At 37.6% G+C, this 13,150-nt stretch overlaps 1 protein-coding gene across 1 annotated transcript in view; it reads right to left on the reverse strand.

Annotated features, from left to right (window-relative positions):
• PDE8A (phosphodiesterase 8A) overlaps window positions 1-13,150 on the reverse strand; it is a 106,213-nt gene that overhangs the window by 23,546 nt on the left and 69,517 nt on the right. Inside the window, exons 14-16 of the mRNA XM_044665487.1 lie at window positions 8,586-8,634; window positions 8,155-8,290; window positions 4,408-4,606 (exon numbers count right to left, since the gene is read on the reverse strand). Coding sequence (XP_044521422.1) covers window positions 4,408-4,606; window positions 8,155-8,290; window positions 8,586-8,634 — 384 coding nt within the window. The remainder of the gene's footprint in view (window positions 1-4,407; window positions 4,607-8,154; window positions 8,291-8,585; window positions 8,635-13,150) is intronic.

A 13,150-nucleotide genomic window follows, 5' to 3' on the forward strand; every position in this document is an offset into this window, starting at 1 on the left:
TGAAGTGACTTGCCCTGGTCACACATGGAGTAAGTGTTCAAAGTGAGATTTGAATGCAGGTTTTTCCTGGCTCCAAGAACACTATGTCATGCTGTTCCTCTAATATGACAAATATTGTTGATTATAAGCAACAGTTCAAGTTCAAGGTGTCCCTCTTCTCTGCTGACTGAACACGTGGAATGCTCATGTCTATCGCTTCCAAATGAAGGTCTTTCACTTAAGAATCTGACCAATTTAGACTGATTGGATCAATGGTATGGTATAAAAAGCAAGTAAAGTGTCATTTACTTACATCAAGTATATTATTCTAAGAAATACTTAGTATCAGAGAGAAGGTAGGAAGTTAAGTTTCTTCTTTGTCTCAGCACATTTATTATCTCTGTCTTTTACTGACGGGGAACTCAGAGTGGAATATTCCCATGGTGTGCTGGACCACTCAGAGGACTTGATTATATTTTAAGTTGGTTTGAAATGTTCTAGCTTAGAATAGGATAGGGGAAATATAATTCCTGCCTTGAATGGAATGGCAATAGCAGGCAGCATTTCACATCTTAACCTTTTCTATTCCTATTTTTCCCCCATTCTAAAAATAGAAATACTAGAAAAATTCCTTATGAACCAAGGTCTTTACTTCTATACTAAGAAGGCAAATGGAGTGAAACCACAATATTTATCTATGTATTTTCCTGTTCCTGTTTTGTGAAGAAAGTTTAAAAACATGTTTTCCCCAAATAATTCTCCAACCTAACTTCCTCCCCACCACCTTCCTTCTACCCCACTCCCAGTAGAGGGGTCTTCAAATGGAAGCTTCTGACAACTCCAAAGCAGACAATGGGAAAGGAAAGTAAGCCCTAAATAGCAACACTATTCACTTGAAAACCATTTTTTCCTCCTCTCTGTCTGTCTCTTGAAACCTACATGTAGTTGATGTTCCACTTAAAACAGTCTTTCTGTGTTTTTCTGAGCCATGGTAGGAAAGAGGTAATAAGATAAGACTGGGATTTCAATTAATTTAACTACTTTCTGCTGTAGAACTGGGTAAATTCTTTAATAAATTCAGGTAAAAATCTCAAGGATTGATCCCATGATGCCAAGCCAGCGATGGTGATGGTACATCAAAATCCAGATGTTCACAGAATTCCTCCTTTCTCTGCTTTTAGAATAAAAAAGTGTGGGGTGATGGAAGAGAACTTATGTAGATAAGAAGAATACTTTTCTTTTTGCTTAAAAATTTGTTTTTAAAATCTCTCAACTTAATCATAATATGGTGGAGGAGGGAAGAACTAGACAAACTCAAAGGTTCCTCTTTCCAAAACTAATGTTTTGTGAGTTGATGATCTGAATATGGGAAGCCATTTGGATTTGACTGGGACGTGAACTGTTGTTACCAGGATTGATTGCTTTAGAGAGAAATAATTTTTAAAAAAACATCATGTGGAGTTGGGGGGGAGGGTAGGAGTGGAACAAATTTAATTTTGAAGGCAACGGCAGTGAAACTTTTAAAAAATTCCTGAATGAAGACAAAAAAAAAAAAAGTTTTTTTTTTCCCTTCAGCAGGCTGGGCCTTCATATAAGATGCGGTTTCTATGTTCTTCTAAGTGAATCTGGATTGCTGCTAAACTGGGCAGGGTTGTTTTGGGTAAAGTCCATCATTACTGCACCAGGAACTGAAGAGTATTCAGCCAGTGGGGCTGAGCTGAGATATGAAAGAATTCCATCCCCCCATCCCCTCCCAGCTTTCTGGCTCCTGCCCACCCACTTCTGGGATGCTTTTAGCATCACTCCTCAGCTGCAGCTCCTGCATTTTAAAAGCAAGTTACAAAAGAACTAATTTTGTAATAATAAAGCTTACTTCTTAATTCAAAACACAAGGGATGAAGGGGGGTGGGTAGAGAAAAAGAAAAAAAAATAGACTCTGAATCAAGCAGGTGTGAACTGTCAGATTCAGGGATGTGTTGATTAGTTTTGCTGAACTGCCTCCCTGCCCACCCGTTCTTGCTTTTTTCTTATTTGCTACAAAGGATGGCTCTGAGGGCTGCATTAGAAAATGAAGACAATATGGAAACCCAAATTAGCAATAAAAAAATTAAATACAGATATAAAAGACACAATTTTGTTAAAGAACAAAAACCAGGAATAAATAAGAATCATGATGACCAGTTTTTCTGTTTTACAGAGTGTCAGAGCTGAGAAGGGCATTTGGAGGGCACTATTCCAACCTTATTTCATTTACCAAGGTATCCTGGATCTATGGCTTTCTAGATGTCAGATCTAAATGTAGGACTGCCAACCAGTCTATTACTTACTAGCTATGTCTTTTTGAATCACTAGTAAAAAGTAAGTTCCCTGTGGGCAGGGATTGACCTCCCTTTTGTATTTGCATGCCTAGGACCCAGCAGAGTGCAGGGCCCATAGTAGGAAGAAAAGGGGAAGGGAAGAAGCATTTATATAGGGTCTGTTATTTACTAGGCATTCTGCTAAGTGCTTTTTATAAATATTATCTCATTTGATCCTCACCACTACTTTGAGAGGTAAGTGCTTTTATTATCTCCTTTTTACAGGTGAAGAAACTGAGGAAAACCACCTACTCATGGTAGAGCTGGGACTTTGAACCCAGGTGTCCCAATTATTCGGCTTTTCATTGCAACATGATCAGCTCTTTGACCTGTTTGATATTAGCCACCTAGATTCCTCCTCCATCCTTATGTTAATGGAAAAAGCCCAGAAGATCTAGCCCTTTGCAGGCTTTGGCTTAATACTAGAAGCATTATTGCTATTGAGTTGTTTTTTCAGTCATGTTTGACTCTTTATGACCCAATTTGGAATTTTCTTGGCAGATACTGGAATGGTTTGTCATTTCCTTCTCTGACTCATTTTACTGGTGAGGAGACTGAGGCAAATAGGGTTAAGTGACTTGCCAAGAGTCATATAGCTAGTAAGTATCTGATGCCAGATTTGAACTCAGGAAGATGAGTCTTCTTGGCTCTTGGCCTGGCACCCTACTCACTGTGCCACCTAGCTGCTCCAGAGGCATTTTTAGTTATAAGGATGATATTAGAAAATAAGTCTTGTTATATTAGTTTAGAGATAAGAAGCAGAGAAGCTGGCTTGAGATAGAATTAGAGTTTCAAACAGAGCTAAGACAGAGTGCCAGTTTCAAGTCTAATGGTCTTTCTGTGGCAGTTAGTCTCTCTGGGAGTGAGAGTTGGTCTCTGGCAGTTGGCAGAGTCACTCACAGAGACTCTCTCCTGTCTGAGGTAGAAGGAAAGGAGGGAAAGACCTGAAGGAGCTTAGTGTTTTCTTTTTCCAACTTGGGGAACACTATTGACTATCTATTACTGTTTTTATAGATTGTTTTAACTCTGAAAAGACCAAAGAAAAACTCTGGTCTTTGGTTTAGACTCTGAGTCTGCTAAGGCTCAGAGTCCTAACTTGATTCTTGTTGCGACTCAACCAGCTAGCCTTTGTTATTTTTATAACTTGAAGGTGAAGTTAAGAATTATAAGGATAATATTGTTAGTTTATTTAGAATAGTAAAAATTTGGATTAGTCAGATCAGGAAGGATTAGTGTAGCCTGTGAAACACAGGAGAAGTGATTCCTTGCAGAAACAGAGAGTTTTATTTGGGTGGAGTTAGAATCCCTTAGAGTTAGAAATCCTTTTTATTCTTATATATTTCAATAAATATTTTATTTTTTTATAACAAGAGTCTCCTTAGCATCCTTGCACCTGGCCCTGAAGAGAAGTTCATTTATGAGCTTCACTTCACTGATATCACTGAATATACTTTTGATTACATCTATCAAAAGTATCTGAACAGTTTAGTCACTTTTTATTTTTACATAGTTAAGGTCTAAAGACATACTAGGGGAGTTGAAAGGACTTTTTACAAGCTTCAATTTGCATGAAGCTACTTATGGGAAGACTTTTTGGGGGCTGAAGCCTTCTACAAAATAATTTGTTAACTTTGTATTCATTTATTTATTTTTAATAAATAAACCTTCTTGCTTATCTTAAAACGGATGCTTAGTATCAGTCCCAAGGCAGGGGAGTGGTAAGAGCTAAGCAATTGGGGTTAAGTGTCTTGCTCAGGTTCACATAGGAAACATCTGCAGCTAACTTTTAACTTAACTTTGTTTATGATATATATATATATATGTACATATATATGTACATATATATATATATTATGTTTTTGTTCTCCCCTATTAGACATTGTCATTGCTACCTTATGGAGAAAGAAAAGAGAGGAAACAAACAATATGCCCATGGCAGAGCTGGGATTCGAACCCAAGTGTCCCAACTACCCATCTTTTCATTCCAATATGCTACCTCTAATCTATTTGTATTAGTCACTTCAAAACCTCCTCATAATAATTAACGAGCATTTTCCAAAAGGCAGTTTACCTTGACTCTTTCCTTAGACAGGAAGTAGGCAGTGGCATGAAGTACATCTGCAGAGTGGGTAGAATTGTGGTAGGAATTGGACGAATGGTAGTTGGCTTCAACAATTTGCAACCAAGACCGTAGAGTTGACTCAGAGCAGTTTAGGAATTCACAGATTCCAAAGCGAGCAAAAATCTTGAGACCAAGATAAACCAACGGCCTACAGAAAGTGGAAAAAAAAAACCATTCATGACCCTGAGACATAAAGCAAGACCTAGAGGACAAAGGAAGTCTGTGATCAATATAGTGTCTCCTAAGTATTTCAAGCCAAGAGGGTCATACTCAGCTCTAGAATTCATACAACTTTTCCAGGGTAAAAGAAATCTTTCAAGTTTGGTTTTTGGCAATGTTTCTGGCAATTAAAAAGAAAATTAGTTTCAAGGTTATCTGTGTGCCAACTCAATGCATTTCAACAAATATTTGCTAAATACTTACTGTGTACAGAGCACTGTGTCGTGGGGTAAGAAAGGTTCAGAGTTGAGATAAAATTTAGTCAATGCCCTCATGGTCTCAGAGTAAGGCTCATTTGCTCATTCCTTACCCCATGGCTTTGTGTTTTCCTATACATATCCAGCATTCACTGATGCTGTCTTAGCATAAAAGTACCCAGACGGGAGCCTTTGTTCCTGTCTTAATGTTAGGGGGCTCTAACACTAAACTGAACAAGTTGAGAGGTCTTTTTTTACTAGCTTCTGTTGTCATGAGGCTACTTATGGACAGGTCTTTTCTAGGCTGAAGCTTTCTATGAAATTATTTATTAACTTTGTATTTTGCTGTATTTTATATGCCCTTGGTCTCCCTCATTAGAATGTAAGCTCACTGGTAATACTGTTGCATTCTTTGTAACAGTAGGGCCTCCTTATCCATGGATTTGCTTTCTGTGGTTTCAGTTATCTCTGGTTAACCTCAAAGTGAGGAGGTCCAATGACATGGTAGCAGTCCGCCCTGCCTCCTTTTGCTTTAACTTTAAAAAAAAGTTTGGTTTGTGTGTGTATGGGGGGGGGGGTTGAAGGGGAGAAGAGAGAGCATATAAATATGGGGTCAGCAGTTTGCCAAATGTGTACTGTGTGCAGAGTTGGGGGTTGAGAAAGGTTCAGAGTTGAAATATAGTCAAAGCTCTCACAGATCCAGAGTGATGTTCATCTGTCCAGTGCTCACCCAGAACTTGGAATATATTTCCTGCCAATACAGGACCCTACTGGGACCCTACAGTACTTGTATCCTCAGTACTTAGCCATTTAATAAATGTTGATTAAGAAAAAAAGTCCTTTCTTGAACTCATGATGTTTTTAAAAAATTATTTTCAATTTATTATTTATTTTTAGCATTTTTTCTTTTTAAATGTTGGGTTCCAGATTCCTTCCCTCCTACCTCTCCCCCACTCATTGAGAAGGCAAACAATATGATGTCAATTGTTGTCTGTCCTTCGTTTTCGAAGAAGATCAATGATATCATGGGGTGATATCTTGACTTATGAATGGGTTTTGATAGGCAGAATTGCACAAAGTTATTGGTCTCACTCTCTCTTCCAGAAAAATGGAGACCCAGTGGTAAGACAAAATTCAGACCATGGTGATGGTCCAGTATGCAATGGAATGCCTTGGCATCTTCAGTGTCTGACCAAGTCTACAGTGTCTGCTTCAGTTGCCTTTATGGCTGTTGGAACAAACTGTTATTTACCCATTCCACCAAGAGAAATCTTCATGTTTGGGGTAAACTGCCCCTTTTCCCAGTAACTCACCAATTGGTGGCCAATTGGTTACTCTCAACCTGGTTTAGCCCATCTGCTGAAATGGGTTACCTAGGTGTGGCTGTTGGGCATGTTAAAGTTTCTATGAGTATTCAAGGAGGACCACCACCTTTGGTCACCCTGTGGCCCATGATGTCAATTATACATGTGAAATCATACAAAATATATTTCTATTTTAGCCATAGTGCAAAACAAAGGAAAAAGAAAGAGGAAGGAAGGAAGGAAGGAAAGAAGGAAGGAAGGAAGAAAGGAAGGGAGAAAATGTGCATTCAGAGTTCATCAGTTTACTCTCTGGAGGTGGGAAGCATTTTTTTTTTTAACCTGGAGTCCTTTGGAATTGCCTTTAATCACTCTACTGATCAAAATAGAGAAGTTGTTCACAGTTGATCATCATCACAACATTGCTATTATTTTGCACAATGATGTCCCAGTTTTTCTCACTTCACTTTGCATCAGTTCATATAGGTTTTCCCAACGTTTTTCTGAAACCATCCCCTTCATTATTTTTTTGCCCCTTGTCCTTTCTTATGTCACGATAGTACTCCATTATAATTATATGCCACAACTTGTTCAGCCTAATGAATTTCCAGTCCTTTGGAGCCATAAAAAGAACTGCTATAAATATTTTGTTTTCCTATAGGTTCTTTTCCTTTGATCTCTCTGGGGCACAGCCCTAATAGTGGTATTCCAGGACCAAAGGGTATGCAGTTTTTTAGTCTTTTGGGAACAGTTCTAAATTGCTCTCCAGAATGGTTGGTCTAGTTCACTACTCCACCAACAGATCTTAAATGTCTCATTTCTGATAGGTATGAGGTAATACCTCAGAGTTATTTTAATTTGCCTTTTCCCTAATCAATAGTAACTTAAATCATTTTTGTTTGAATGTAGATAATTTTGGTTTCCTCTTCTGAAAACTGCCTATTCATATCTTTTGACCATTTATCAATTCAGTAATTGATTATTTTCTATAAAATTGACTCAGTTTCATCTATCTATCTATCTGTCTGTCTGTCTGTCTGTCTGTCTATCTATATATCGAGACAGAAGGCCTTTATCAGAGAAATTTGCTGAAAAGTTTCTTGATATTACTTCATTGTCAATGGTATCTATTAGAAAAATGTAATTTCCCTGATTATCTCTTTTAATTAGATCTATTTTGCTTTTGCTTTGTCTGAGATCATGATTGCTACCTCTTGCTTTTTTAACTTCAGGTAAAGCATAATAGATTCTGTTCCAACCCTTCACTTTAACTCTTTGTGTGTGTGTTTTCTTGTGCACAACATATTGGCGGATTGTTTTCTAATCCATTCTGATACCAGCTTCCATTTTATGAGTTAGCTCATCCCATTTACATTCACAGTTATGATTACTGTGTATTTTCCTCCATCTATTTTCTTCTCTTTATCCTTCTCTCTCCTTTTATCCTGTCCCTCTCAAAAGTCTGTTTAGTTTCTGACCACTTCCTCTCTTAATCTGCCCTTCTTATTTCCCTATTAAGAGAGATTTCTCTATTCAACTGACTGTGTGTGTGTGTACGTATACACACACATATATATTCTTCCCTCTTTGAAACAATTCTGATGACAATGAGGTTCAAGCATTGCCTGCCATCCCTGCCATTTTCCCTTCCACTATAACAATTCTTCCTTGCATGCCTCTTTTATGTGAGAAAAATTTCTTCTTTCTCCTCCACTTATTAGCTATGGGAACATGGGAAAATTATTCCTTCAATCCTTAGTTTCTTCATTTGCAAAAAGGAAATCATATTTACAATACTTACCTCATAGAACTGTTTTGAGGATCCAATGATATAATGTATGTAGGTAAGATTATTTTGCTAATTTTAAAGTGCTATTTAAATGTTAAGTTACTATTTCTGTCTCGATTTCAAATCTTCCCTCCTACTCTGCACATAGTAGGAGATTTATTCTATTGCAAGACTGGAGGGTTTTACTAACCTTTTGTGAGTGGCAGCCTCTAGTTCAAAAATGTTAAAATCCCAGTATTCTTCATTTTCCATGGCCTGTGCTATCCGTGGTGGGATGTCATTGAGGGAGATGGGAGAAATTAAATGGCTTGGAACCTGATGAACTTCTGCAAATGGATGCATTTCAGAATAGAAAGAAAATCAGAAGTCTATATTTGTTGAAATGTTTCTTAACCTAGCATTTACTTTGTGGTACAAAAAAACTCCTTTGTTTCTGAAATAAAATTTTAAAAATGAATGAGATACTGGTAAACATCTAGGCAATAAAAATTAGAAAAAGTCATTAGGAAATTTAATTTGAACAAGTTATTTTTAAATAGACAAGTCTGATTTCAATGCCATTTGTGCCAAATGCACCTGCAATTGAAAAATGATAATAATAATAACAATAAAACAACTTACGTTTTGATGAAAAAATGTATTCGTTTCCTGACAACCTTCGTAAGCCATCCTGTTAAAAAGGAAACAAAATGAAAAGAGAAATTAAAAAAAGCTGTTAGAAATATTCAGAATGTGGGTTGTGCTGATTGCCTCCAATCACTTCTCAGGGGGGTAAGGAAGAGGCAGCTCATTTTACTGTATCAGTTAACAGCTAGTAACTGTGTGCCCAGTGCATACTCCTTTAGAGATGTGCTTAGTCACTGGCAGGCTGACAAAAGCGATGGAAGACTCAGTCCCTGTCCTGGAGGAGTTTAAAAGCTACCTGAATGGACAGGATGTGTGTGTGCACGTGCACGCAAGTACACACACACACACACACACACACACACACACACACACACACACAAGAATAGAGAACAATGCCAGGGAACCATCCAGTATTGCATTGTGAGCTATGGCCAGATAATAAGCAGGAACACAGAGGGTCAGAAAGGATGGGCTGGTGTAGTCAGAGATGGCCTCACGGTAAGACTTAAATGGACTTTGAAGAAGGATAAGGCTTTCGATAGGTAGAGAGCCAGAGTCAAAGCAATCTAGGAATGAGGATGGACCTGAGTGAAAACATAGAAAAGACCATGTGGATGAAGTGTGAGATGGCAAGAAGTATAATATCATTTATATAGATCTTTAAAGTTAGCATAGTAAATGTAATCTCATTTGAATCTTAAGATAATTTTAAAGGTATGGTTATAAGTACTATTTTCTTAATTTTCTTAATTTTAAAAATTTATTCACTTAACTAATTTAGAATATTTTTCCATGATCCCATGATTCGTGTTCTTTCCCTCCTCCCCTCCCTCCTGCCTCCGGGAGCCAACAAGCAATTCCACTGGGATTTACACATATCATTTTTCAGAACCTATTTCCATATTATTACTATTTGCAATAAAGTGAACATTTAAAGTCAACATCCCCAGTCAGATCCCCATGAAACCATGTGATCAATCACATGTTTTTCTGCTGCGTTTCTATTTCCACAGTTCTTTCTCTGGATGTGGATAGTCTTTTCTTCATTTTGTTTCCAATCATAAGATAGCATTTGAGCCCAGATCTATTCGCCCTGAAATATAGCCCTCTAAATATTGTGCCACGGTACTTCTCAGGAAGAACTTAGCCTGATGGAAAAGAAAGGTATATGTTAGTATGTGGTAGGAGATAAGGTCTGGATAGGGCCAAGGCAGCTCTTTGAAGACTTTAAATGCCATAGGATTTAGCCTTGATAATTCTGACTTTGATGCTTCCAAAGATCTGTGGTTGTAATGACATGGGTATTCCCACTGTGAGAATTTATTTTTCATAAAAACTGTATTAATTCCTATATCAGGGCCCATACTAGAGGGGACTCCTATGTCAGTTACATATGTTGTCTACTACATTTTCATAGGAATTCCTAGGAATGTATCCCTTTAATAGAATTTGATTAATAAATAAGGGGGACGAGGGTTCTTTTCCTGACATGTTCCTGATGATATTGGGATGGGGAAGAGTGGATATTTTAATGGGCCACATCTTAATTAGCTATCTACCAATCAGAGATATCTCAGAATGTTCAAGGGTGGGGCTGAATGATGAGCTCTTAAAACTCTATTTGACCCAGCTTTGGGGACTCGGGCCATTGAAAGGGAGTTACTGACTTATGTTATTTTATTGTTCATGATGCTAGCCTAACAAATGAACTGATACAATCCACGAACTGATATTCTTACCCAAAAATCAGTCTCTCAAGATAATTTAAATCATAATACCTCTATCCATGCAAAATACAACTTCTCTATAAGCCTGTGATTACTGATCTAGAAAAAGAGCTTAGGGACCTTCTATTTTAACCTTCCCCTTCCTTTTTTTTTTTTTTTTAATTTAAAAAACTCACAAGGAAATGGGGACCCAGGGAATGATTCACTCAAGGTCATGCAAATTACAAACACCTAAGGCAAAATCTGAACTCTGGACCAGTGACCCTACACCCAGTGGTTTTTCTGCCATCCCATGCAGTTTCCTGAATTGTTGTGGGCAATATACTTCATTACCCATTAGCCAACTTCTCATGATGGATGCCTCTGAGTCTGGACAGGCTGATCCTTGGATGGCAGACACACAGCCTATATATGAACCCCAAATTAAGGTCTTTCTGGCTTTGATGAACCAGACAGGGACCATGCTCCAATGGAATAGCCATTAAGATCTCAAAGTCAGTTCTATGACATTCTAAGGCTTTCATGGAGGAAGTCAATAAAAAAAAATCACTGTAAGGTCTTGAGTAGTGGAGTATGATGATGAAAGTGCTGTTTTAGGACTCTTGATCTGACTATGATAGACAGGATGGATCATAGGAGCAGAGTGGAGAAACACTTGCAATTTTCATAGTCATTCAAGTAAGAAGCTATAAGGTCCCAGGCTAAAGTGTTAGCAGTGGTGATGGAGATGAGGAAAAAAACCCCAAGAAACATTTTGAAGAAAGGATCAACATGCCTTATAATTGGTTGGCTAAAAAAGACAAAAGACATGGAGCAATAAAAGTTGGGAATGTGGGACAGTAAAAAGAAGTGCTGGATTGGAAGTCAGTATGTGCAGATCAAAAATCTATCTTTTCATCATTTTCTATCCATAAATCCCTCATTTCTAGATGGTCAGTTTGGAAAATCAGATTCAGGGTTTTTTTAGGAGGAATGAGTCTCCTTTCTTCAAGAAACACTGCCATCACTAGGTAGTTAAGCAAATTACCAGTATATCCATTTTTAGCTTGGTTGTGTTTTTGCATCTGTAGGATGGGTAGGTAGACAGCTAGGTGGTACAGTGGATAGAGTGCTGGGCCTGTTCTTGAGTTCAAATCTGGCTTGAGATACTTTCTTACTAGCTATGTGAGCCTGGACAAATCACTTCACCCTGATTGCCTCAATTTCCTTAACCGTCAACTAAGCTGAAGAAGGAAATAGCAAATCACTTCAGTATCTTTGCCAAGAAAACCCCAAATGGTGTCATGAAGAATTAGACACAACTGAAAGCAAGTGAGCAACAACAAAGGATAAACGAGGTTAAAAAATAATCCTTAACTTTTGTATTAGAATCAATACTGTGTATTGGTTCCAACGCAGAAGAGGAGTAAGGGCTGGGCAATTGATGTTAAGTGACTTGCCCAGGGTCACACAGGTAGGAAGTGTCTGAGGTCAGATTTGAACCCAGGCCTGGCTCTCCATCCACTGAGCCACTTAGCTGTCTCTGACAACCAGGATTTTAAAATTCCTTGGTGAGTCCTCTGAAGTCAAAGAGGTAACGTCTTTAGTTCCTATTTCATGATCTTGATGTACTACCAGCTGAGACTTTTCCAACATGATGAATGAACCTGTTTTCTTTAATTTTAACATCTCTTTTCTGTATGTATCTGACCCCTTTTTAGCACTGAATACAGGGTGCTAGGCACACTAACTTAACTTAGAGATTAACCAGAGTTCTTGTGGAAAAATCCAACTGTTTTGGTTGAACTTAGCCAATCTATTTTAATCACACAATTAAATAATTCTCAGATGATAATAACAATAACAGCTTACAATTTAATAGCACTTGACAGCTTACAAAGCACTCTTATATCTCTTCTCTCTTTTAATCTTCACAATGACCCTGTGTGGTATGTAGAACAAGTATTATCATCATCCCTATTCTATGACTAGGATAATAAGAGCACCTGTCTCGCAGGATTGTTGTGAGAAGCAAATGAGATAATATATGCAAACCATTTTGCAAACCATAAAGGGCTGTATAAATGTTAGCCATTATTTGAAAATTCCACATATCAAGGAATTTCCCTCTGATTTTCATTTTTAAATGTCACTTAGAGGATGCTAGAGCATACAACCAAATCCACAATTTCACTCACCAGCACTTGTTTTTACAAATGTACTCCTTTTTATTTTATATTTATTTTAATATAATTAGTATAATTTAATATAATATATGTAATGTGATGTATAAGAATATAATAATAATATAATAATATACTATGATTTATATTACATAGGATTTTCTATATCATGGCACTTTCCATTGATTTTTATTCTCTGTCAGTAAAGTGGAATTTATCAGGCACCTATTATGTGCCAGGCACTGTACTCTTACCACAAGAGTGTAGGGCCTTGAGCTTATGCCATAGGGAGATCAACTAAAGCAAATAACCTTGGAGAAGAGGTGTCGAACACCCAGGCCATGCAACCAGTGGCCTTGAACCAGATTAAAATGTAATTGGGGATTATTTAACAAAATAAATAAAGATACAATAAAACACAGATATCGCTTTTTAAAACTAAGTCAACATGTGGTGTACAGGGATCCATAGGTACAGATTAGTGCCCCTGGGTTTCTTTCTTTTTTTTTTTAACCATAACTATCTGTCTTGGAAGCAATTCCAAGTATTGATTCCAAGGCAAAAGAACAACAAGGGCTAGGTAATTGGGGTTAAGTGACTTGCCCAGGGTCGCACATGTAGGAAATGTCTGAGGCCAAATTTGAACTCAGGACCTCCTGTCTTCAGGCCT

The sequence above is a fragment of the Gracilinanus agilis genome, chromosome 2 (assembly GCF_016433145.1).
Source record: "Gracilinanus agilis isolate LMUSP501 chromosome 2, AgileGrace, whole genome shotgun sequence".
Lineage (NCBI taxonomy): Eukaryota > Metazoa > Chordata > Mammalia > Didelphimorphia > Didelphidae > Gracilinanus > Gracilinanus agilis.